The sequence below is a fragment of the Nansenia antarctica genome (genome assembly GCF_963989245.1).
Source record: "Nansenia antarctica genome assembly, chromosome: 11".
Taxonomy (NCBI): Eukaryota; Metazoa; Chordata; class Actinopteri; order Argentiniformes; family Microstomatidae; genus Nansenia; species Nansenia antarctica.
The window spans coordinates 14873264-14900763 of NC_137681.1; the positions used below are offsets into that span (position 1 = coordinate 14873264).

The 27500-nt window shown below is 44.2% G+C and overlaps 1 protein-coding gene across 1 annotated transcript in view; it reads left to right on the forward strand.

The window, feature by feature from the left end:
* The window catches only part of slc39a11 (solute carrier family 39, member 11), an 89184-nt gene that overhangs the window by 44022 nt on the left and 17662 nt on the right, over positions 1–27500 (forward strand). Inside the window, exons 5-6 of the mRNA XM_080541460.1 lie at positions 3765–3879; positions 20179–20352. Of these exons, the coding sequence (XP_080397586.1) occupies positions 3765–3879; positions 20179–20352 (289 nt within the window). The remainder of the gene's footprint in view (positions 1–3764; positions 3880–20178; positions 20353–27500) is intronic.

Consider the following 27500-nt stretch of genomic DNA (forward strand, 5'->3'; position numbering starts at 1 on the left):
GTGATATCCAGATTGTCCCAAACAGTCATCCAATCAATATCCCCATCAGAAAAATCAAGGTCTCTCTCCCATACCTGGTGAACAGCAAGAGGTTTACAGGAAGCTTCTAGTAAATGAGTGTATAATTTAGAGACTAAACCCTTGTCTGTACTCCCACATCTAACATCGTGTGAAGCTCATGGGTATATAGAGATGTCCCCAGGGAACACCATATGCACGCATGGAAGATCTAAGTTGCAGGTAAAGAAAAAATGAGAACCCTGGTAAATTGTAGGTCATACGCAGATCATTAAACATTCTAAGACCCTCATCATCAGAAAGAACATGTATACCTTTATCACTCCATTGGGGATATGAAAAGGGAACTTTTCCGCTGTAGAGTGGATAGTTTTAAGCGAGGGCGCTTGCCTTTCCAAATACATTTTGATATAAGACTATGGGCCCTATTATGCACTTCATAAGTCTTAAGCAATAAGACGAGGCGGTAGATCTAAACTTAAGACGTGGAGGCGTGGTCAAGGCCACTTTGCTATTATGCGTGCGGTAGTGGGCGCCTAAAACCCGGCGCTAAGCAAAGAAATTAGTCATGGGTGTGTTTTGGGCGTCTTCTCAATCAACCCAATCAGCGTGCCAGGTGCCATTCCCTTTAAGAACCGGCTGCGTTGAGTCATTAGCGCTATGCTATTATGGAAGTCCTAAGAAGGAGGTCAGCGCGCTTCTCTGCAGAAGAAAGTAACAAGCTCGTGCATGATTATTTTCTGAATAAACACGGCAATACCTCCGCTTGTGAGTTGAGAAGTATTACAGAGGGGTCGCTGGAAGACTGCAGGAATGACAGATGTTGATGTCATTATATTACGCACGGCATGCTCGTACTGTATGTGCACAGTATGCGGAGGCAACATACTGTACAGCGCTGGCCTCTCCCTTCTGAAATAAAGCATTTATACTGTGACCGTAATTGTAATATTAATAGGGCCCTATGGATCTTGTCCCAGTAACCCTTGGGAGGTGAGATTGGCAACATATTGGAATAAAAATGTACCCTGGGAAGAACATCCATTTTGACAATGGAGACACGTGCTTGTAGGGAGTGTGGATGAAGTGACCATCTATTCATGTCTGCCTCCACTCTGCTTAAGATGCCTTGGAAGTTTTTGGTTACAACTGAATACAGAGAGGGAAAGATATCTACCCCGAGGTATTTAAAAGACTTAACGACTGGAATGTGAGATGGTAGGGTAGATGTGCAAATCTGTTTTTTAATGGAATATCTACATAGGTGTATAGAGGCCCATTTCCAGCAACCATCACTCCAGTGTTCTAATGGTACATTGTGTTTGCTAATCGCGTTAAAAAGCTAATGGATGATTAGAAGAACCTTGAAAACCCTTGTGCAATTACGTTAGCACAGCTGAAAACGGTTTTGCTGGTTAGAGAAGCTATACAAATGGCCTTCCTTTGAGCTAGTTGAGTATCTGGAGCATCACATTTGTGGGTTCGATTATACTCTCAAAATGGCCAGAAAAAGAGAACTTTCATATGAAACTCGACAGTCTATTCTTGTTCTTAGAAATGAAGGCTATTCCATGTGAGAAATTGCCAAGAAACTGAACATTTCCTACAACGGTGTGTACTACTCCCTTCAAAGAACAGCACAATCAGGCTCTAGTCTAACCAGAGTAGAATGAGAAGTGGGAGGCCCCGGTGGACAACTGAGCAAGAAGACAAGTGCATTAGAGTCTCTAGTTGAGAAATAGACGCCTCACAGGTCCTGAACTGACAGCTTCATTAAATGGTACCCGCAAAACGCCAGTGTCACCATCTACAGTGAAGAGGCGACTCTGGGATGCTGGCCTTCTAGGCAGAGTGGCAAAGAAAAAGCCATATCTGAGACTGGCCATTAAAAGGAAAAGATTAATATGGGCAAAAGAACACAGACATTGGACAGAGGAAGATTGGAAAAAAGTGTTATGGACAGACAAATCGAACTTTGAGGTGTTTGGATCACACAGAAGAACATTGTGAGACGCAGAACAAGTGAAAAGATGCTGGAAGAGTGCCTGACACTATCTGTCAAGCATGGTGGAAGTTATGTGATGGTCTGGGGCTGCTTTGGTGCTGGTAACATGGGAGATTTGTACATGGTAAAAGGAATATTATATTAGGAAGGCTATCACTCAATTTTGCAACGCCATGCCATACCCTGTGGACAGCGCTTGATTGGAGCCAATTTCCTCCTATAACAGGACAATGACCCAAAGCACACCTCCAAATTATGCAAGAACTATTTAGGGAAGAAGCAGGCAGCTAGTATTCTGTCTGTAATGGAGTGGCCAGTGGAGTCACCAGATCTCAACCCCATTGAGCTGTTGTGGGAGCAGCTTGACCGTATGGTACGCAAGAAGTGCCCCACAAGCCAATCCAACTTCAGGAGGTGCTTCAGGAAGCGTGGGGTGACATTTCTTCAGATTACCTCAACAAATTAACAGCTAGAATGCCAACGGTCTGCAATGCTGTAATTGCTGCAAAGGGAGCATTATTTGATGTAAGCAAACTTTGAAGGACAAAATTATTATTTCAAATAAAAATCATTATTTCTAACCTTGTCAATGTCTTGACTATATTGTCTATTCATTTTGCAAGTCATTTGATAAATAAAAGTGTGAGTTTTCATTGAAAACACGTCTGGGTGTCTGGGTCTGGGTGACCCCAAACTTTTGAACGGTAGTGTATGTATGTTGTGGGTTTGAAGCTCAGTGCTCTTACTCCATGGTATTCTTCTTTAAAAAAAGGTGGGCAGCTTTTAAGAAAAGAAAAAAGCTTTTCAGATCCATGCAACAACTAAAACCCAACCTTGCTCTGAGAAGTAGTGACACATCCAAAGGGCTGTGGAGACTGTTAAAAGCTCTCTCTCTCTCTCTCTCTCTCTCCCTCTCTCTCTCTCTCTCTCTCTCTCTCTCTCTCTCTCTCCCTCTCCCTCTCCCTCTCCCTCTCCCTCTCCCTCTCCCTCTCCCTCTCTCTGTCTCTGTCTCTGTCTCTGTCTCTGTCTCTGTCTCTGTCTCTGTCTCTGTCTCTGTCTCTGTCTCTGTCTCTGTCTCTGTCTCTGTCTCTGTCTCTGTCTCTGTCTCTGTCTCTGTCTCTGTCTCTGTCTCTGTCTCTGTCTCTGTCTCTGTCTCTGTCTCTGTCTCTGTCTCTGTCTCTCTCTCTCTCTCTCTCTCTCTCTCTCTCTCTCTCTCTCTCTCTCTCTCTCTCTCTCTCTCTCTCTCTCTCTCTCTCAATTAAACATATCTGCTTCCAGCTATTAGCCTAATCCAATCTTGGCTCTTTTTGCTTCAAATTGCTAAACTAAGTATGGAAATATCAAAGAATGCATTGTATTTCAAATGTTGTTTTGAAAGGTTAGGTTTAGTTCTATAATTAATTGATTGGAACAGCTAAATGTAAAAGTATTCATCTGTATCCAACTGCATTAGCTTCGCCCAATCAGAATCAGAATTTGAATTGCAAACCAGTACGTTGTACAAAATATGCATAATAAAGTTGATGAAATGAACGTAAGTAGGATATTGATGATAAACAGTGAGGAGCACAGCATAACCATAATCATCTTGTGATTGTTTGTCTGCTCCCCGCGGCTGCCCTACTAATTTACCTGACAGTTATGAAATACGTGATCAATTGCGACTGCTAGCTCCGTGAGTTATTTGAACGTGAGCATGTTAGTTAACCCTGGTGTATCTGTGTGTCTCTGTGATTTCTAGGGTATAGGGGCAGACCCCCACACAGCCCTGGCCCTGGCCCCAGACTCTAAGCTGGCTAAGGAGGAGGACCCCATATTCCCGCCTTTGGACCCCCAGGAGATGACCATCAGGATAGGTAGAGCAGGACCGCTCTCAGGCAAGCCTCCCTTCATATACCCACATGGTTACCAGCCTCCCCTCCCTCTCAAACAAGCTCTGTCTGGACCACGTCTACCCGCATTAGGCTAGATGATGAGATGACAATCCTCAACTCAAATACCCCCATAACTCCCATTATCATCAGTCTTTCCACATGAGTTTCTTTGATGGCTCTTTCAATTGGTCTCTCTCTCTTTCCCTCCCCCACTTTGCTCCCTCTCTCTCTCCCTCCCTTCTTCATCTTACCAATCAAGAGCTGCACTGGCTTCCCGTGGTGCTTGAATCTGGGCAATGATCTTTCCAGTGCTTCTTTGTTTTATTTTTTATTTTGCAACCTACCATACCTAGCCTCATCCCACACTATTATTAATATGAATAATATCTCTCTGAGCGTTCAGAGCAAATGTTCACGCCATATATGATAATAGCTCTGAGTTTGGTTTGAATGGACATTGAGAGGGACTTTTTATATGCAGTTAATGTGAAAAAAGAGTAGAACATGATGGGATAATGGTTGGTGCATACTATCGTAACTAACGGATAATGTATAAGCCCGAAGCCTGCACATGGAATACAGCCTAGCTCATGAACCAAGTCCAACAAGTGGAAAGATTTAATTTAGACTAGTACACTGCTGGCATAAAAGTGACTCATTTGCCGTGACGCCCCCCTGCCCACCACTACATTTAGCCAGATTTTTAATGCAGCACACATATTGCCCTTTGGGTACAATAAAGGCATAATTGCATTGAATTGACCTCGACTCAGGGTTATACTGTAGAGCCTGAGTGTTCAATCGGCAGGACTTCAACACTGTTGTGCAAATCCCCAGAATTAAAACATGAACAGACTCCTGTATTCTCTGGACCATTGCTGTGCTATCTGATCATCTCATGCCTGTTCCTGTTGCACAGTAATACCCACGGTTCCTCTAGTCTCTCTGCGTTTTGTGCTTGTAATTGCTCTTCTCGTCATTCTGGCAGTGTTGGACTTGTAGATTCAGAACAGATTGATTCCGGGCTTTACCCCTTCTGGGTCTGAAGATGCGACGTTAAACTCCAGATTGTGGTGTGTTGTTGTTTCAGTCTCGGGTGGGTTGCTTGGATTTAAGTGGTGTATTTGCTGTGAATCGGCTTTCTGGATTATACAACATTCAGCAGGCGTGTGTGTGTGTGTGTGTGTGTGTGTGTGTGTGTGTGTGTGTGTGTGTGTGTGTGTGTGTGTGTGTGTGTGTGTGTGTGCGTGTGCGTGTGCGTGTGCGTGTGCCCGTGCGCGTGCGCGTGGGTGTGGGTGTGGGTGTGCCCGTGCGATGAGCGCGTGGGTGTGGGTGTGTGTGTGAGAGATTGGGTGTGTGTGTTGTTATGCCCTCTGGATGGGTCTGTACCCGAGTCTTGGAAGCAGGCACAGCCATGAAAATGAAAGGGCTCCCCTCGCTGAAAACCCCCCATACCTCAAATACCACCTCAGAATTATGAGAATAACACACACCCTGTATACACATGCAGAATTGAACATCAGTTACTTTCTCCCATGCTGCCACTCCCATTTCTCCCACTACTGCCCCTCAATCCCCTATCCTGTCTTTTGATTGGTTGGTTTGGGATCTCGTACACTGGTGTCAGGTGATTGGGGTTGGGGTTTCCTCTCAAATCACAGGGCTGTTGGTTCATGGCTGTGTCCACTAATCCTTCTCTTCCTCCAGCTTTGTTAACAGCCTATTTGGTTTAGGTTGGAGGGTACCTGTATAACTTGAGTGTTTTCATTCTCAGCCATCAGAGAAAACCACTTCTGTTCTCCCCAACTTCCTAAATGTGTGGTATATGAATGTGGACGGTACGTATTGCCAATTTTATCACTCAAACCAATCAAGAAAGTGTGTTGATTTATATCAATCAGTGTTATTTGAATTGTCACTAAGGAACACATCTCCCAACTGAACCAATCAAATATCCTCTCTTTAACATCATCTTTTGACCAGAGCTACTGACAAACTTTCCTCCGTTTTGACTCCAAACGTTCTAAGTACACATTTTAATCAGAATGCAATACTTTTATTGCCAACATTGTACCCTTGGAAATGCTAAATCTTGTAAATGTATGGCTCTGGTACACACCTGAAGTACCAGCCCTAGTCTAGCCCTGTTGGTCTGACGGAGGTCTGGGAGTGGACCCAGTAGCGGCCCAGATGGCCTCAGAGCACAGATCTAAATCTGGACGTTCCGTAGCGTCCAGGCTGGCTGTGAAAGGTCATGTATAATAATGTGTCTGCACCAGCAGGGAGGGTGAGCAGGGCTGGAGGAGCAGGTGGCAAAGAAACAGAGGAGGCAGGGCCACTTCAAACTTCAAAGAACGATTCTCTAGAAGTCTCTCAGATGCTCTGAGTAGACAACATAAACAGCTGAACACTCAGCTAAAGGCACCTAGACGGAGGAAAGAACGTTAACACATCTGAAAAGGGCCATCGAAGTTCAGTGTCGTACTTTTTTCCCTTTGAAATCTTTGTTTTGTTAGTCAAGTGTGTCTTCTGAACCAGCCTGTCTGCCCTTGGAACAGCACCTGTGAAGTGTGTAGACCGGGAAGAAATATCTCCTTTAATAATTCAAAACGCCGTCGCCGATTTTGTCGAGTCGCTACATGTGTTTTCCCCCCTAGCCACCAAATACGTACAGTATCCCTCATTCCTTATGCATGAGTCTTCCTGAATGATTAATTCGGGTTTATTTCTTTATTTTCTGGAAGTCTCAAAATGATGCAGATCTATCCAGATCTATCCAGATCTATCCCTGTCTCCTCTGTTTCAAGTTGTCAACCGGACAGGCTCTCCAGGCTGGTTTTGAGGAGACACTTCAAACTCTTTTCGTCCTCCGTCAAGAGTGGGAGACTAAGGGGGGGGGGGGTAAACAATATTTTCATGCACACACACAGGGACACGATGGCTCCTCACAGTATGACCTCCTCATGCTTCTAATAGTCCTGTCCCTCAACACTTGTGCTGTGGAGCAGGGGAGGCTGGTGGAGGTACTGTAGACCATCGAGGATGGGGCTCATTGTAATTGTATGGAATGGATCTACCCAGACCGATGTTCTATGGATGTCCTGATGGTGAGCCTGTCCTCCGATCTCTACAGCCACCAGTAGTGTATGACTCATGTCTGGTTGTCATGTAACGTATTCTCTCTGCTCCCTTTGGTCACCAGCAGGGAGGATACAAGCTGGGTTTAGCTGAATGGTGTGACTGACACTGATGACATGACTCACTCTCACAGTCACCCCTCTCTCTCTCTCTGTCTCTGTCTCTGTCTCTCTCTCTCTCTCTCTCTGACTCTCTCTCTCTCTCTCTCTCTCTCTGACTCTCTCTCTCAGAATACATTCCAGAATGTGCCATTAAACCCATTCTCTCCATCACTGTTATGTTCTTAGTCTCCTCTTTCTCTCTCCCCCCTCTCTCTCTCCTGCTCTCTTTTCTCTCTCTTTTCTCTCTCACTCTCTCTGCCTCCCTTCAAACTCTCTCTCTCTCTCTTTCTGTGCATAGATAGATGTGAGGGGTCTGTGTAGCCTTATCATCGTGGACCACATTGCAGTCCCATCCACATTAACAGAGGCACATGAGGGGGTCATGCTTAGCTTTGTCGTCCCACTCATTTGCCCAGCCAGATGTGTGTGCCTGTGTGTGTCTGTGCGTGTCTGTGCGTGTCTGTGTGTGTCTGTGCGTGTCTGTGTGTGTGTCATCCAGAGAAGTGGCAGATGAACGAGCCGACCTGCATTCACGTCTGTTGGGCTCGACTGTTGCCTGGCAACAATCGTCTACGATTGAATAAAAGTTAACATCCAAAAGTGCCACATAGCAAATACAACCGACTCCCCCCGTCGATCTTCTCTCCCTCTCACATCTACTGTAGGTTAGATGTTGGGTTCTTGGTGATTCCGTCAGAGTCAGATCACTGTGCGTCTCTTAGACATGAGCTGAGCTGGTAAGTGTCCCCGGCTCACACGGTCAGTGTGTTTGTGTTGGACGTGGAGACGGAGAAAAGCAGACACAAAAGAAACGGATCGGCTTCTCCTTCGACAATACAAGCCCCCCCAACATGAAGTACAGCCCTTCCAAAACAGACACGGCAGGGCTTTGTCCAGGTGCCATCATTTTGGTCCCAACCAAAACAGGACAAACATCTGTTTGTCAAGAGAAGCTGCAATCTCGTTGCCACTTGATGATGATGTTTTATTTTAAGTGTGTGTCCACTGTAGTTTATTGCTGCAGTTGGCAAGGCTTATTGGCCAGTCTCTAAGTGCACTTTGATAAGAGAGGCAAACACAGCTGCTTCTTCCTCACACACACTCCTGTGGTTCTACCTCAGCATTGCTCTCTCTGTCTCGCTCTGTTTCAATTACTCTCTCTCTCTCTCTCTCTCTCTCTCTCTCTCTCTCTCTCGCTTTCTCTTCATTGTTCATCTACCTGTCAAGGTTGGCTTGTCTTTCTCAAGTCATCTTGAGAATACCATCAATCCATGTATGGTATCAATCCAACTTTTAAAAGATCTATTAGCCCTTCACCTTTAATAATGCTCCCATGTAATGCCTCACTTAAACTACAAATCAAGATAAATATGCCTGTCAAAAAACAAATCATTTTGTGTCAGCTACAGTTGGTCATTTTAATTCACGGTGGCAGTTTTTCAGAGAGATTTACATAAACCAAACATGCGGTCACACGCTGGGGTTTGTTGATTGTGTTGGAACAGCATGTGACATTGTTTCACAGTTGTCATGGCAACATTATGCAGTTTCAAGCTGGGCACCTGAGTGCATAGTGACGGTGCTAGCTATCGGTGCTAACTCACAACGTTTTGGGATATGTGTCCAGTCCATGGTTATTAGGGTTGGGTGGTATACATTTTTTTTAACCGTTAAAACGTCCCCAAAATTAAGGCGCGGTTTATGGTTTAACCGCGGTTTACTGTATCATGACTATCATTATTATTTTCACACAACGACACAACTTTGCCTACAGCATCCAGTAGGCTTATAATAATAAAATGTTTAAAAAAAACGGCAGTAACGAAAATGGGCATAAAAGCGTATCCTACAACGTTAGGCTATTCTTCAAGCCTATTCTAGTTTTTTCGACAGCAGGGCATGTTACGGTCTGGGCATGCTCATCAAAGTCTCTTGTTGTTTGCCTCAGTCATTATCGTTAGAAAGTGTCACCGGTATTGCTATATAAAGCTATATTGATATTGCTATATAAATCTACGCTCCTGTTGTTCCAACAGATCTTTTTAGAGATCTTTAACATCTGCTGTTCCATCAGATCATGCACCTGTGTTATAGTCCGTCTCCATTGCTTCAAGTTTGGCATAGTTAGGTCCTCAGGTGTAAAAAAGTTTAATGGAAAAAACAATAGGGCAAAATAGTAATCCAATGTCACTTGTAGATCGGTGAGAATTACATATTCACTGCTGTTTGGCTGATTGATTACCGGTTGAGTCGGTTTTGGAGTGCTGGCTTATCCTGGTTGAGCAGACTCTGTGCTGTGTTTTCTCGATGCCAATAAGGAATCTCCGCTTGGTCTCTTTGAAGTTGCCGCTATGCTGCTGATGTGAATATGATCAGGGTTCGAGTTATGTGGGAGCCAATGGGAGCTGAGCTCCCATAGAGATGGTCTGAGGCTCTCTGAGCTCCCATGAAGGCAGTAAAATCAAAAATCTGTGGGGGTCGCTAATAATACATTACCACAACTATTATTTGATCAAAATGTCAATGTAATGAATATTATTTAATTTATATTATAAATATTGTAAAATAAACACGTTTTTCAAAAGAACTACGCGCACCATTAATCTCCTGTGAATGACAGTATGCCTTTGACTGCCTGCACTTCACCACCAAGACACCATGGGGCGCAGTAGAATATTGTGCAACAGCAAAAGGTTGATTAATCAGCTGTGCGGTAAACCGTTGGAACACACAGTGCACAGCTGATTAATCAATTAAACCAATAGAGTGAGACACCAGTTGCCTTTCAGGAAGTAGTGAGATCGTGCACCTAGCCTATTATTGAGAAGCAAACATTCATTAATTAGCTATACAGGAGTATATACATACAGTAGCTACCATGCCGCCCAAAAAAAGGCCACTGCTGCCGACCGGGTCATCAAGCCTAGAAAATGTCGGGTTTTTATCAAAGAAACCTGCTATGACACCTAACGTTAGCCCTGCTGCTACTACTGTTACTACTACTGCTGCTACTACTGAGGACTCTGCTACCTACTGAAAACAGACCACTCAGCCTACTGAAAACAGACCACTCAGCCTACTGAAAACAGACCACTCAGCCTACTGAAAACAGACCACTCAGCCTACTGAAAACAGACCACTCAGCCTACTGAAAACAGACCACTCAGCCTACTGAAAACAGACCACTTTGGTCTATCTTGTCTCCGTAAAGGTAAGGTGGCTTTTACTTTTTACTAACCTAGTGTACTAACCTAATGTATTTTTCGCTCCTTCTGTATAGCAAAAATAACAAAATTATTGGCCGAGATACATGTGACTATCGCTTTTATAGCTGTTGTTTCATGTGGGGCTGTTGATGTGGTGAAATGAGTAGCCTGCAGCTGTAGCGTCAGGATATGTTGGGATTTGAGGATGAGGATGATGTTTCTGTACCGGTACCGTTTTTAAAGTATCGATTTGTCACCTGTATCGAATAAAACCCAAACTGTACCCAACCCTAACTATATGTTTACATGCCAACTAATTAGCTAATTCATTTCTTTCATTTAGAGCTGAGGGGAGCAACAGAGAGACGGACAACAGGACAGCAACAGAGAGACAGACAACAAGACAGCAACAGAGAGACAGACAACAGGACAGTAACAGAGAGACAACGGGAGAGGAGAGCAATAGAGACAGAACTGAATGCACTGAACCTTTTTTTTATTCTTTGCATTATTAACACTGTTGTGTTATTGTGTTATTAAAGTGTTTAAGTGTTTTATGGTAAAGCATTATGAGTGGTGTGTGTGTGCAGGGTGCTCGTGAGTTGTATATTTTGGGGAGGGGGAGGCTTGTGTATGGGGGCGGGGGGTCCTCACACAAAGGAGTAGCCTAGGGCCACTGACCACCTTAATCCGCTACTGCCTATAGCTAATTAAAACTTGTAAGTCCCATCGCTGTGTGGGCATGATTCGCGCGTGCATGAGAACATTTCGCACTGTTATTTTGGAGACCCCCACAGAGTTCAGTTTATAACTCGAACCCTGAATATGATGTTTGCTGGTTGAATGTCCTTTCGGTCTATGGATGTGTCTTAAATGCGCAAATGCACAAATGTATCGCATTCCAGCGACCACTTATATTTGTGAAATTATGAAGTAGCCTAATTGTGTTGTGACTGTACTTCCGGTGTTTTCACAGTGTTTTCGACATGACTGTATTGTAATAATATAGTATAGGCAGGGCTCGACATTTAGGCTTGTCCACTTGTCTGGGACAACATTTTATGTTCGGACAAGTGGACTTCCTCCTGCACTTGTCCGATGGACAAGTCAAAACAAAGAGTAAAATAAATAAATCGATATCTATTAATATCCACAAAAAATGAATTCCTCCTTCAGTTGTCCGATCGGAAAAGTAATACGGTACTTGTTTTAACGAGCCTCATTCTCGCTGCCTATGAGGCGGCGTAGCTTGTATCTAAATTCTAGCGCTATTGCGTGACCGTTATTAACTCCACTGCCCGCAAAAGTGCCAACCTTCTTGACCGCAAAGTTGGCTTGTGGACATTTTAAGTCGGTAGTGAAAGAAATCAACACATTACGCAAACCAGCAAGCACAATGTTCCTTCAAGCACCTAAAACTGGCCAGGTGCCAGGAAAAGCGGGAAACGCAAAATGTCATTGGACGAAACACCATTGCCGGTGTTCTGCCAATGTCTGCTGCCTTGTCAATGTAGCTGCCTTGTCAATGTATGCTGCCTTGTCAATGTCTGCTGCCTTGTCAATGTATGCTGCCTTGTCAATGTAGCTGCCTTGTCAATGTCTGCTGCCTTGTCAATGTATGCTGCCTTGTCAATGCCTGCTGCCTTGTCAATATCTGCTGCCTTGTCAATGTCTGCTGCCTTGTCAATGTCTGCTGCCTTGTCAATGTCTTCTGCCTTGTCAATGTATGCTGCCTTGTCAATGTAGCTGCCTTGTCAATGTATGCTGCCATGTCAATGTATGCTGCCATGTCAATGTATGCTGCCATGTCAATGTAGCTGCCTTGTCAATGTATGCTGCCTTGTCAATGTATGCTGCCTTGTCAATGTATGCTGCCTTGTCAATGTAGCTGCCTTGTCAATGTATTCTGCCTTGTTAATGTATGCTGCCTTGTCAATGTATGCTGCCTTCTCAAACAATCTATGTCTGCTGACTAGGGGAGCGTGGGGTATGTTGTCACACACTAACATTTACTGGGCACAATACATCACCATGGTATAAATGTCATACCAAATGAAAGAAGGAAGTCTTGGGCACATATTTTGTATTGATTATATTTTCATATCTTATTTCAGTACAGAGCTGTAGACTGTTAAATAGACAGTGTGCATTTGTGACAATTTGCCCCATCAGCGTGTAAATTGTTACATTACGTCGGGCAAGTTGTCACATTGGATTATCAACAAATAAGAACACAACTAATTCATTGTGAATATTGATTATAATATCACATTACAAAACCAAATTCAACTTCAATAAATAACTCAAAATTAAAACAATTATGCCTCGAGAATCTGGCAAATCATGCCTTTGAATCAAAACATTAATGCTGGCATGACCCCTTTAAACTTTGAAATAGAACGTTCTCTGGCGTGCACGTAGATCCACAGTAATTGTTGGAATTGGAATGTAATGTAATGTATTACTGGCTTGTAGTATGTTAGTAGACATACCAGGGTTTCCGTTAACCGGTAATTCCCGGACTTTGTCCGGTAAAATTTATTGAAGTCCGACAAAATGAAAACTCGTCGGACATTTATGTCCGGTGAAAATAATTCCCTCTAAGCACAATTTGAATACAATTCGCTAAAGTTCACATTCTGATTCCTTCTATTTTAAAAAAGACGAATATATAGGCTATGTATTTCTTTTATTATTATATGATTTGACACCGGCATGATGATGACTCCTAATGTGTAGGCTGCCTATGCGAAACAGCGGTTGTTTCCGGTGTGCGCTATAACTCGTGCACAATCGAGTCGAGGCAGAGAGGAGGATAGCGATGTTTCTCTCTGTGATAGTGTGATTATGCAAGCCTTTTCTGAAAGGGATGAGAACCCGATTGTTTCAGCTTCTCCCAGGGAGAAAGTGGTAGAGTTACCATCCTCCCCGAGTCCTACCATACCATCCGCTGACAGCCTATCTCTCCCGGTAACCGGCGAGCGATTGCGTGTCGCTCAAGTAGCTGATCAGTCATTAAACAAATGTTTTTTACATGCAGCTAGTGAGGAATCTGAAATAGGGGGCAACGTAGTTTATTTCCTTAACGATGGGATATTAATGCGTAAATGGTCTCCTCCTAATGCAAATGGTTGTGAGTGGAATACTGTAAAACAAGTGGTTGTGCCTGTGGGTTATAGACAACAGGTGTTATCTGTAGCACATGAGAGCCAGTGGTCAGGACATTTAGGTATAACTAAAACTTATCAGCTGATATTGAAACATTTCTTTTGGCCCGGACTGAAGGCGGATGTTGCCAAGCACTGCCGCTGTTGCCATACTTGTCAGATGGCGGGTAAGCCTAATCAATCCATTCCACCCGCACCATTGCATCCCATTCCTGCTATAGGGGAGCCATTTGAACGTGTAATAATTGATTGTGTTGGACCTTTGCCTAGGACTAAAAGTGGAAGTCAGTATTTGCTCACTACTATGTGCGCTGCTACTCGTTTTCCCGAAGCTGTTCGGTTGCGTAACATATCAGCTAAACGAAATGCGTTCCCAACCAGCGAGACCTGGTTATAGAAATGACGTTGTTTTATTGATAAAAAAAGGGTCAAACTGGAAAGAGAAAATAGAAAACTCACATTAATCCCAAACAATTTAACAAACTTCAGTTAACGTAATGTGGAGTCCGTTCATTGATCGATGCTGTCTGTTCAGTTCCCAGAGGCGCCCGTTCAGCGCTGGACATATAGCGCGCATGCGAATCATGTTATATTATTATATATTATATAGCTCGCATCTAATCGTATCGGATGAGAAATAGACATTAAATGGCATATATAGGCCGCTACACAACAGTAATCACCGCGACAAACAGCTATATTAGATTTGGGGGAAAAAATATATAATTTTGAAAAAAAATATTTTTATTATATTTTAATATGTCCGGAATATATCACGTTTGTCCGGTAAATCGAAATCTTCCCGGACACGATGTCCGGCGGCAATTTTTTCTAACGGAAACCCTGAGACATACACACACACACGCGCGCGTCGTCATATTTGGACAAGTTAGCTCTTGGACAAGAAAAAGATAAGTTCACTTGTCCGAAGGACAAGTACCTGAAAAAGCTTAATATCAAGCCCTGGTATAGGACTCCATTATTTGAAATTGGTGGCTCAACAATGTCATTTTGAATCCCGGTTAACCGAAAAACCTGTGGTTATTTTCGTTATTGATTTCTCGGTTTCAAAAATGTGAAACTGTCCATCCCTAGACAGTATACCCAGCTTCCCCAGATGTGTTGATTAAGGAAGAGCGGAGGTGGAGTAGGACAAAAGAGGAGGATGGCGAGGGTAATAATGGCCACGCAGCCGAGTGTGGAGGAGACTGATTTAGGGTCAAAGAGGCTAATCCTATCAGAGAGAGAGAGGGAGAATAAATACAGTGGAAGGAAGGAACACACTGTATTGTCAGAGATGCAGGGAGGTGATAGCGGGGGGGGGGGAGGGTCATTGTGGGCTGTTTCCAAAAATTGTGTCCAATGTATTACTCTATTTATGATGGTCTGTAATAAGTGAGGTCATTCAGAGATTAGAGGACAGGAGTAGAGTCTGTAGCCGTTACTATGGCGATGCGGGGTAAAGGTTTCCTTTCGAAAGTTGCGCTGGATTGTAAAATCTGTTTTCACAAAGAAAGGGTTCCTTGCTTTGTAGTGAGGGACCCCTAACTTGTGGATAATGTGGGGATTGCGTTCTCATCCAGGCGAGTATGTGCGTGTGTGTGCCTGTGTGTGTGTGTGCCTGTGTGCCTGTGTGTGTGTGCCTGTGTGTGCCTGCGTGTGTGTGCGCGCCTATCTGTGTGTTAGTAGTCTGCGAACCTCTCCAAGGTCAGGATAACTCCAGTGTGGAGGTTTATTAGTCTGTGAGAATGTCCTAGTGACCTGCCACTCACCGTGATGGACAAGCGTGACGGAGGCTCTGGACATTGGCAATCAACTGAGCCACAGAGATTCCACCCTGACATTCAGCCCCACGAAACACACACACACACACACACACACACACACACACACACACACACTCTTGACTGATGAGCCACTGTATGTGTGCGTGTGTGTGTGAGTGTGCGCGCGTCTGCGTGTGTGCGTACCTGTATTTGTGACAGGGCATGGTTAAAAAGTCCTCAACTAGGGCTAAATCTTTTTTCTGTTTTTTCCAGATTATGAAAGGGTAGATTGTAAGCTTTAAAATGATGTGTCATACATTGAAATCTGAAACAAGTTGAAGAAGTCATGGATAGTTTAATGGTGATACCCCCTGAACCACCGTACTGAGATATCTAGCCTCAAACTTCTTCAGAGACGTTTTTCCACAGAGGTAATGAGTGGGAACAATAGCTGGTTAACTCCACCCTAATCACTCCCTCAAGACAACCACACCCTCAAGACAACCACTCCCTCATTACACTACCTGTCATTACCTACCTGTCATCTGTCAGTGGGGTTGTCAGCTAACCCTCAGGAAGCAAAATTGCAGGGCTGACATGTTTAAATAGCTAAATAATAATAATAATAATAATAATAATAATTTAAGATTCATGATTCATCATCATTTTATTGCCATGTGTGCCAAAAGTTTATTACGTCCCATTACAAGTACAACAGTAAAATTCATGGCAATGGAAAACATTTGGCAAGATACAATTGAGCAATACAATAATAGAATGGTAAACAATTATAATGTTGTGTCTGTGTGTATGCATGTATCATTATAGTCCATAAAGCATCTAGTGGGACTTCGGTGTAGTTGTAATAAAAAAAGAAGACAGTACATTTAAAATGATTGCCCACTGTGACCAACACCACTTTTACAAAATAGCCTACTACTATCTTCATAAAATAGAATTGCATACAATGACAATGACAAATACCTGAAGTGCTGGTGACTCTCATCAAGGTGTCATCTCTCAGAACCTCTCACCTCCTCATTCTCTGTAACACACATTTCAGGTCAGAGGTGTGGACTCTTCTCTAGTATAGGTTTTCCATAGACTCAGTGTACTATTGTTGTACTGTAAGGAGTAGGCTAGTGAAATCATTTCAATTCACAGTATTATTCTACAGCAAATCTACATATCAATGAATGAATCATTATTTTTGATTCCACATAACATTAGCGTTCATTACAAAAGCATTTACTTTTTCTATAATCTATTACATCTCTAACAAAGCTAGCTAGCTAGCTAACAAGCTAACACTTGTTTGGCTAGCTGGTACACACACACAAACACACTAAAATGGTGCATGACACATATTACACTATGTTGCATGTTTAGTAGGTCTGCAACAAATGTATTTATTCATTATGTTTTATCTTTGACAACGTATTTCTTCCTCCCACCATCTCATTAGTGATGGTGGGAGGTGGTCTGATAACTGATGCTGACAACGGGGCTGATGCTACCTTACTCACAAAACAACAAATAACTGTTTGGCTATCCTAAGTAAACAACACAAAATCCTAGTAAACAACACATGTAACTCACTAAAACTTACCCAAGAACACAGCAGAAGGTCTGTGCAGACGACTGTCCCAAGAATAGTGAACTGATGTGGAGATCAATGTCTGAAATTCCTTTGTCATCTGTCATCGTCAGATTCGGGAGTTCGGAGTTCCCGTTATGTATAGTCCAATATGAAGGAGTTCATTAATTGCCCACTGTCGATATTTCTGCCTGCTTTTGAAATTCAGTTGATAGCGTTAGCGAGAGGTTCAGCATCCATCTTGTAAACTTGTAAACAAACGCAGGTGGATCCTTACATACAGCTGGGGTGGGCGTGGCTACACACACTGTCACACTAAAACGAATAATACCCCCCACCCGACTTTGCTAACTAAATGTAGGTATTTAGTGAATGTAAAACTGTTGGATATGATATCGAGTGGGTTCTTCATCGCTTCGTTTGTCGTCCTATGCCAAAAACCGGAAAACACATTTTTTCACAACAAGACTTGTTGGCTCGATTGCGAGGTTTCAAAATGGCCGAGATGGGGACCTATTAATCAGACGCTGTCACATTTGTGTCCAGTTTATTCATGTGAGGCTGTATTTCAGAAGAGGGATGTGTTCCCCCGACAGGTTGTGAAGGCTGCCATCCATCACCCATACACACTGTACCTGCAGCTCTCCCACACCTGTCCTGCCAACAGGACCCTCGCGGTTTACCGGAACGAAGGAGCCTTTAATGGGGGGCCGACTGACTTTATGAGAGAACGTCGGGGGCCTCTATCGGGGCTTTGTTTGCACTCTGATTTAATCGTGTGCCGGGGGAAGATAGATATAGAGACAGAGGAGGTGGAGGAAACTGAAAAAGAGAGAGGGAGAGAGAGAGAGAGAAACCCAGCAGCGGGCTTGATCACGTTAACGCCTGGCGATGGCGGTATTGGTTTTTCACTCGGCATGTGTTGAGGCTGATTTCCCCCGTGTCCAACGGGATCCTCCTCCTCCTCCTCCTCCTCCTCCTCCTCCTCCTCCTCCTCTATCCACTTGTTGACTGCCTATCCATAATGTGTGTGTACTGTGTACAGGGTGTTGCATTTGGGGATTTGGATTGTGCATTTCTGCACATCTTAAATGACAGAAAAAGAGGGGTATTCATTTCAAACTGGTTTTCTTCCTGTTTTTTTTTTTTACGACCCCACCATCCCTCCCACTGATGGCCCGGGGACAGGGACGGGGGACGGGTCACTGGTCAGGCAAGGGAGGTCAGGGGAATGAGAGAGGGAGATGTAAAAGGGAGGAGGAGGAGACGGAGGAGTCGGATGAGGTAGAGGTGAGAGAGAGAGAGGTGCAGGTTAGGATATAGAGATGAGACGGGAGATAAAAGCGGACCGGGATCAAATGGATGTGTGAGAACCGGACACAGTGATCTAAGGGTTTCTATTCGTACCTGTTCATCCTTCCCCCTTTTAGTGTCCATATTATTTCCTGCTCTCTTAACCAATGGCTGATTGACTGTAGGGCCCTTGAACGGATCCGTGCAGGAGTAGGGTCTTTGTCCTTTTTCTTCCCCACTCAAGGAATAGTGCATGCTTTCATGTTTCTGTTTGTGTGTGTCTTCAGGGCCAGTATAGAGAAATCTGTGAGCTGGTCTGAATGGGCTTTTTTTTTTTTTACTGTGTCATTCGTTACCAAGACACAGTTACACACCCTGACTGTGTGTGTGTGTGTGTGTGTGTGTGTGTGTGTGTGTGTGTGTGTGTGTGTGTGTGTGTGTGTGTGTGGTGTGTGTGAGAGAGAGATGAGCAGGTCAGAGATATAGTATAATCAAGGCTGCTCTCATAAATGAGGCACTGTGCGGAAACCCACCCCCGAGCTGTAATCAATCAGCCCCTTACTGCCCCCCCCATTGCCTCCTCCGTCACTCAGCCTTTTCTGCTCTAATTGCCTGGGGGAGTGAAACAAGGCACCTGATCACAACTGATGCCCCTCAGCCCACCGTATGCATTCGGCTTGTATGTTAATTCTAAGCCACTCCACGTACGCGCGGGTGTGTCATTGTGTACCCAGAAGCCTTCTGATGAAGAATCAGTCTCATTACTGTTAATGTAAATCTATGTCTACTTGTCTCAGGGACACAATTACCATAACTAAAGCTCACTACCTACAGCCATTATGAGCAGAGCCTGTCACGAATAAAGCATACTGGCTGTTGTCTCATTGCTTTCACGCTACAGTGTTAAACCCTGGTCCCAACCATTGTTTGTGAGATACTGAGGGTGATATGGGATGGAGAGCATTATGACTGCCAATGGCCCCTGGGCTCGCATAGATTACTTTTAGATTGCTTTTTTCCTGCTACAACTTGTGGATAGATGATTCACTTACTTAGGCTGCGTTCGTAAATTCGCTCTGAGAGCACCGGAGCACACAATGGGTTCAACGTCATAAAGGGACCAAGTAATTTGATTGGACAAGAGGCATTCCATGAGTGCTGATCAGATTTCCAGAGCGAGTTTACGAACGCAGCCTTAGTCACAAGTCACAGGAGAAAGCTGTCTGCTAAATGCCAAAAATGTAATGTCAATGTCGGTTGGTCGATACAAAGATTGATAGATCAATAGATAGATCGATACGAGAGGGTAAGAGTTTAATTTGTGGATGAGAAGGATCCAGAGGTCAAATGTTCCTGATCCATGCCTGCCCTCTGGGATTATACATGTGTTTGTTTTAGAGATCAGGTCTCGCTAGAATCGATGGATCTGCTGATCGACCCACCAATCAATGTACAGAAAGCCTAACGTTAACTGGCGGTATTAAAAACAAGCTAATTTGATTGACATGTTTGTGTGTACTTCCTTTCAAGTGGTGTATTATTCGGTGGAGATATTCAAGGGGCATTGTGGGGGAGAAGGTTTTAAAAAGAGTGAAAGGAGTATAATGGACATGTGACCTTTTCTTTGACGAGATGATTTGTTGGGTACTTAGACAGAATGAAGGGCTTGCCCTGCACTAATTGAGGTCAATGGTAAAAGTGGCTCTTTTTCTGTGTTATTGTGAATATAAGTATTTTACAATCACTCACAGTCATTTGATACAGCATGTTCTGCTTTATTTCACATTTCATTGTATTGTTTGTCAATTTGAGTAAACACTTACCGCCTTAATTAACTTCAGTTTATTAGAATTGCATGACGTTTAATCCATGGTGATTAAATTAATTAATGCTGTTGATTTAGAAGATTGAGAGAAGCCGTCATCAGCTATTTTTATCTCTAATCTTATTCAAACCACCGCTGGATTGTTGTTCTACAAGTCTAAGTTGTATTGAATGTTTCTTTTCTCGCAGATAAGATTGAGAACGGCGTGGGTGAGGTATACCAGAGGAGGAAGGGTCCCCACGCCAGCCCCTCAGAAGGACAGGAAGTGGGCAGCAGGCAACAGGAAGGGCAGGGGCAAGCAGGAAATAGCTGGCGACGCATCGTCCTACTCATCCTGGCCATCACCATCCACAACATCCCAGGTGAGAAGAAAAACCTCCCACCACTGTTCCTCTTTGTCCTCTCCCTCCTCATCACCCTCTCTCCACCCTCTTCCTCTTCCTCCTCTTAATTATTTTCATCAGTCAACCAGTATTTTTGGATGCTTGGGTAAACAATAACAAAAGTAACGCCAACTCGCTACACACCACCGCCAATCAACACACCGTGATCCCACAGCCTTGATCCCTGCAGCTTCTCTGCCCACCGTCCACTGAGGAGAGTGTGGTCGATACTCAGCGGTGCGTGACTGACTTAGAGAACCAAGAGCAGCCCTCCTCACCCTCTCTGTTACTCTACTCACCCCCCCCCCCCCCCTCCAACTGTGGTAGATATTAATTGAGAAAAGATCGGAATCTATATCTGTGTGGAGTCGAGCCAGTTATTGCGGGAACAGTAGTGTGGCTCTCCTAGGTTTATTTACTGGACCAGGAGACTATCCTCGGTTAGAGATGAGAGATGCAGTATATTATTTAAATATATATTTTTTATATTAAGTTCTTGGTTTGTTTGGGGGGGCACGAATGTTGCTTCTCTGATGAAGCCTCAGCCAAGGGAAAAGAGTGCTGTTGTAAAAACTCTTAATTGGCAATAACATGTCCGGTTGATTTCAGTGTATTAGCTCTGTCCCTTTCCACATGCTCTGATGAAATCTGGATGGAAGAAATAACAGTCGATGACAGAGTGAAACAATAACACACTTAATCGACTGTCTCGTTTCTATGTTCCTTCTTTTTTTTTTTTTTACTTAACATTTTTATTATCATTTTCTTTTATCAAGTGCAGTCAAACAATATTTCACAACATATTGATGTTACATAAAGGTGTCACGGGTAAGTCGCAAAAGAATAACAGTCCATGAATATCTTTCTTAAAAATAAATAATAACAATAAAGTAAAAGAAGAAAAAACAAACAACAACAACAAAAATCTATGTTCCTTTTAATGAACGGGAAAATACAAAGTGAGAACTCCCACGTTGCCTCACCTATGATTGAAATGTTATTATTATATTTGTATTTTTTATTTTTTATTATTTAACAATTTGTATTGATTTTTAAATTGTGAGAAATACACATCTCAACAAGACAACAACAGAAAAACATATAAAACCCCAAACTGACAACAACAAGCGCTGCAATATATGTGTGGTGGCCTGGGAAAACCCTTCACATGGTGGCATTTTGACATTTTCATTTTTTAATATTTCCATAAATTAGAAGTTCTCAGCTATTCATAACTGGTTGAATGACTGAGATAGCCCTTTATTTTAAAAAGTTATGAGCATTTTAATGTATCATGTCAAAAAAAGTGAAAGGTCATTACTACCCCTTTCTCCTCCGGGTCGGGGGAGGAGCCTATGCAGATCGGCCGGTCTCGTTTGTCTGCTTGTGATGCGGTGTTAGTCTGCTCGCCTCGTCGGTATGCGAGGGACAGATCCAATTGTGTGTCTTCTAGTTAAGATGTTATTACTTTATGCTTATTGTGAGCATCAGTAAACTGGCAATAACACAGGTGGAAGTATCGTCTCTCCTTTCGCTCATGTGTGCGTGCGTTGCTTAAATGAGAATGAGACACGTTCAACGTGAAGTTGTTTCCCTAGCAAACTACCCGCCACAAAAACATAAAAATAAGTACTTTCTCTTTTGTTTTCTTAAAATGTTTATTCACCATAATGTAGTATGGAGTTCAAAGTACTAGAATACCACATAATATCAAAATCGCCAAAATCGCGATTTCCATCTATTTTTGCTCTTTGCCACAAACGAACGCCAGCGACATCCGACGGGTTTTCCCAGGCCACCACACATATACTGTATATAAGTTGTACAGAAATACGACAAGGAACAAATAAACAAGTAACACACACAGATAAAGTTATCAGTCATCACCCTCCAGGGACAGACAAGAAGGTCACAGTTTCTCTAAGAAAATATGTATAGGGGTCAGAGTTCTGATTAAGATCAGAGTCAATTGGAGGGAGAAGGGCCGATATCTGTGATATCCACATATCAACTGTAGGGACCTGCGGTGTGGACCTTCGAAGCAAGATAACATTTTTAGCCAGAAATAAAAGAATAGTTAACAAATATTTAGTATCAGTATCAAAAAGATTGTCCTGAGTGTGGTTTAACAAATGAAAAGAAGAGCACAGTATAAACCGTTTACCGGTAACCTCCTGGATCACAGAATGGACCCCCTTCCAAAATGTCTGTATACGAGCACAGGACCAAAACAAATGAACAAGTGTACCGTTGTGTGATTTACATTTAGTATAACAGAGGTCTGAATTGTCGGGGAACATTTTCTGAAGTGCATTTCGGAAAAATCCTGAATCACAAATCCTGCTCCAATCTGCAGGACTAAATGTCACCCCCAGATCGCGCTCCCACAACGGCTTCAAGGAATCATAAGATGAAGAATCATTGTACAGTAACAAAGCATACATCCCTGACAACATTCCTTTAAGAGATTTGGCCGAGACCATAGTATTTTCCAAATCTGATCTAGTTTAAGCGGATCTAGTTTTTTCTTGAAACAGACTCTACATAATGACGGATGTTCGAAATATCATACAGCTTAATGACTTTTTCCAGGAAGTGCGAATGGACGCTGATCCATATGAATTAGTAACACGCAGCATGTGGAAACTAAATGGCAAGTCATGTGATCAGTGCACATAGCAACGATGCTTTGACACACCTTAGCACACATAGCAACAATGCCTCGTCACACATGGCAACAACGCATTGGTAATTACGACGCCTTGATACCTTATCTTTTGGAAAACCCGTGAATGCATTACACTGTTCTTAAAGAGTGTTGTCACACTGACAACTGGCTTCTACTGTAGCCAGGGATAAGAGGTCTCTGATGACCGCTACGCAGGGAGAGGTCTGAGACTGAGCTGCTTGTTGCAGCGTGAGGACAGATGCCCAGGCCAGATGCTGACACCGTCCTCATCATCCTGCTGGACTCGCCGTGCTGCGTCATGTCCCTGTGAGCTCTCCCGTTGGTGTCAGCCGTTGGCAAAGATTGTGACGCTTCCAACACCATACACACACACACACACACGCACCCACGAACCCACGCACCCACGCACACACACACACACACACACACACACACACACACACACACACACACACACACACACTCACTCACACTCTGTAAGCCACTGTCCTCCCCTGAGACAGAGAAGGTAACAGTTAGGGAGGAGAGGGGAGGTGAGACCACCAAGCAGTGCTGTGTTTTGGAGTAGATCCCAGTCATGAGCCCACATGAATGTTTTCCTGTATGACCAGAACTGTGTGGCTGCGTGCGTGCGCATGTGTGCGTGCTTGGCCGTGCTTGCGTGTTGAAACTAGCAGCTACGTGACGGGCTGTAGATGGCTGTAGGGCGTTCGCCGACCCATGACTTTGGCCCAACTCTAGAGGTCTTGTCAAGTGGAACTAGAATGTGTTGATTTGATTCTATTGGCTGTGTGATGGACAGCTGAAGTCAGGTATCACCCCTGAGAGGAACATTATATTATCACACTTCACACGTACTGCACACACACGTAGGTGTGTACACATGCACACACACACACACACACACACACGCACACACACACGCCCACACACACACACCCATCCACCCAATTGATATTCCAACCCAACACACTTGGATGTGTATGAAAGAAGTGCCTCTAGCTCTGTGCACCTATGTTGTGGATCGGCGCGTGCATCAGTGCGTCAGATCAAAGGGCCTGAGAGGCCAGAGGAAGGGGGGAGTTGACAGAACCTATAGAGGAGCGGCTTCAGGCTCCGTCTCTGGCCCAAGGGACCAATCAAAGCCCCTCGCAAGCGAGGCTCAGCCCGGGGGTTGGCTGAAAGCCCGTCCTCTGGCGCCTTGGCTGGTCTTTGAAGCCGCGGCAGTGGGTTTTATTAACACTCATGTTTACAAGAGCTTGGGGGATTCACCCCTGTGAAGTCTATCTACTCTCATCCTCCCTGCTCCCCAGGCTCCGATCGTATATGCCTGCTCTGGATGTTGAACAAAATAGTATTTACTTATCGTGCATTACATGCATACGTGTTGTAAGTTGCGTGTTCAATCAGTACGCTAGCTTGAATCTTCTCTCATGTTCCTCCACGTCCTCCCTCTCGTCCTCACTGACGTGGTATCTTCGTATGTGTGCGTGGGTGCGTGGGTGTGTGTATGTGTGTATGTGTGTATGTGTGTATGTGTGTATGTGTGTATGTGTGTATGTGTGTATGTGTGTATGTGTGTATGTGTGTGTGTGTGTGTGTGTGTGTGTGTGTGTCAAGCTGTCCTGGTGGGGTCTTGAGTGTAATCAGGGCAGATGGATCCAGGCTGCTAGATGACATGTTTTCATATCAATTAGAGCCAATACAATTGCTGTGTGCTTGTGTGTCTGCGTGTACAACCATGGTAACTCAATGACCAATGGATGGCCAGAGAGGAGGGATGGAGCAAGGAGCCCCTCTTAGTTACACGGCTGAGTGAGTTTTTATTGAAGTCCTGCTCTTTCCACATGCCTCCATCTAAATTTTGGGAAGGGGAATAGGCTAAAGGTTCTGCTCACTGCAGAAGCGCTGAACGTACAGTACCAAAGGTAGCGTGGTCAAACGTTCTGGCCACAATACTATCCCTATGAAAGTAAGGCAAAATAGCCGTGTCACGACTTTTTCAACTATTCAAAATCTCCCAAATAATGCAAAATAGTGTACGTTTACCTGTTAATTCATGTTATCATTACACTGCTGAAAACTACATGAAAAATAACTGTGAAACGAAGTACAGTTCAATTGATATCCAAGTGGTTATTTTGGTCTAAAATGTAATCTACTTATCCGCTGTTAGAATTCTGGGCCCATTTTTGTGACGGTCAGACAAGTAAACCCAAACGCAGAAGACAGACAGAGAGGCAGATGAAGGTGAAACCCAAATTAGGTGTATTTATTGAATGACGAGCGATAGGAGCAGAGCTCCAATGGCAGGCTGGCAGGGGTTAGCAGGGCAGGCTGGCAGGCGTTAGCAGGGCAGGCTGGCAGGGGTTGGCAGGGCAGACAAGCAGACTGGCAGGCAGGGAGAGACAGGACAGGCAGAAGAGGCAAGCAGTAGACAGGGCATGCAGGCAGGCAGGTAGGCAGGGAGGACAGGCAGACATACAGACATGGCTGGCAGGGCAGGTGGGGCAGGCAGGAGTCAGGCTGGAGTACTGCAGGCACAGAGAAAACAGATCACAAATGGACATACAAGACAGGAGAGAGTAGGAAGAGCAGGCAGACTAGTAGGAAGTTGTAGGAATCCACTTGGCTGTCTGAGAGGAGCAACACTGTGTGAGTGTGAGTGTGAGTGTGAGTGTGAGTGTGCGTGTGTGCGTGTGTGCGTGTGTGCGTGCGTGCGTGCGTGTGTCAGTCAGCTACTATACAAAATACTCCCAATATGCATGCAGGATCTAATGCCTCTGTAATGCAAATCATATTTGTTGTTGATATTTCAAAATACAATAAGTAATACTATAATATATAGTGGCGTATATATTAACCAAATCTAACTAACTAAAAATGGCCACATGGGAAAAAAAGCTCTTGAAAGGAGAAGATGAAATGGCTTGATAATGGCATCAACGATTTCCATTAATTTCAGCAAGACTGCTTCACTCGAAAGTCAACCTGTCCGCCGCTAGGGTTTTTATTATTGAAGATGCTTCATCAGTCAGCTTCTCGCTTTCCTGACTGAGGAAACTAGAAATATATGTTCATTTCTTCATGATATCCATAGGACGCTTTCATTATTATTTGGTGTACGTGACGTGTGTGTGCGTTTGTGTGTGGGTGGGTGCATGTAAAATGTATCAGCCCAATTAAATGTGTTGTGTTTTCACACTGACCTGGTGTCTGTGTAAAAGGGGTGAAGAATGAGACCAGCATATGCGTCTAAGGACGGCTGTGTGATCGTAGCATTGTGACCGAGGTCAGTGTCACAATGTGCCATACGCCAATGAGCTGTGCCGTACGCCAATGTGCCAATTAGTAGATGCCAACAGACTCCCACACATGCCTCTTCTTCCATTCTCACCTCGAGCTCAAGAAGGCCACTATTATAATGTTGTTAGCCATCGAACTCGTTTTGTTTGAGCTGTCAAACGTTCAAGGTCAGGTGCCTAGCATAAAAAAAAACAAAAAAAAACATTTCCTGTAATATTAAACATGAAACAAGGTTCTCTTAAAGAGCTTGTGAGTCATCAAACAACCTGCATAATAGCATAATAACATAATAACAGTGGAGCAAAGAACCTGAAGGGAGGGGAGGAAGATGGCTTTGGGTGAGGAGGAGGAGGAGGAGGAGGAGGAGAAGGAAAAGGAGGAGGAGGAGGAGAAGGAAAAGGAGGAGGAGGAGGAGAAAGTGAGGAAAAGAGTAGGGAAAGGTGTGAGTGTGTCTGGTAACAATGGACGCCTGGATTGATGGACTTCATACACACGCACACACACACGCACGCACGCACGCACACATGCACGCACGCACACTCTCCAACCACGGTCCCCGGGGTCTCTCTGGACTACTTCAGAGGATGACAGAGAATACATTCTCAGCCCCACAGCACAAAGCTGCGTTTCCCCCCCGCAGCCACACGGCCTTGTATCAACACTGGCAGACAACTGAATACAGAACCCAGAACCTTGAGCCTCTGCACCTGGCCACCCTCTCCCTCTTCACCCCCCCCCCCTACCTCTTCGGAACGGAACAGCCCTCTTTTGGGATGGTCAACATCGCCTTTACCACCGCATTGATCTTCTCCCAGGGGATCTTTCCCGTTGTAAACATCAGCGAGTACGGCTACTCACTGAAACTGGACTCACACATGGAAAGGACCCCACCTCTCTCTCACAGACACACACATACACACACACACACCCTCCTCTGTGCCGTCTCACAGGAAACGGAAGACTGATACCCCCCCAGTGCTCCTAATGTCTCATTTAGGAACAAATGTGGGTTATTCCAGTTCCTAATAGCTCCTCCGCTGCTGTCTGGAGCCAGATGAGCAGATTGAGACGGATGAAGGAAGGGCCTCCAATGAAATGCATCTCTCACGCGGCCTAATGGCCACCGCCCGTG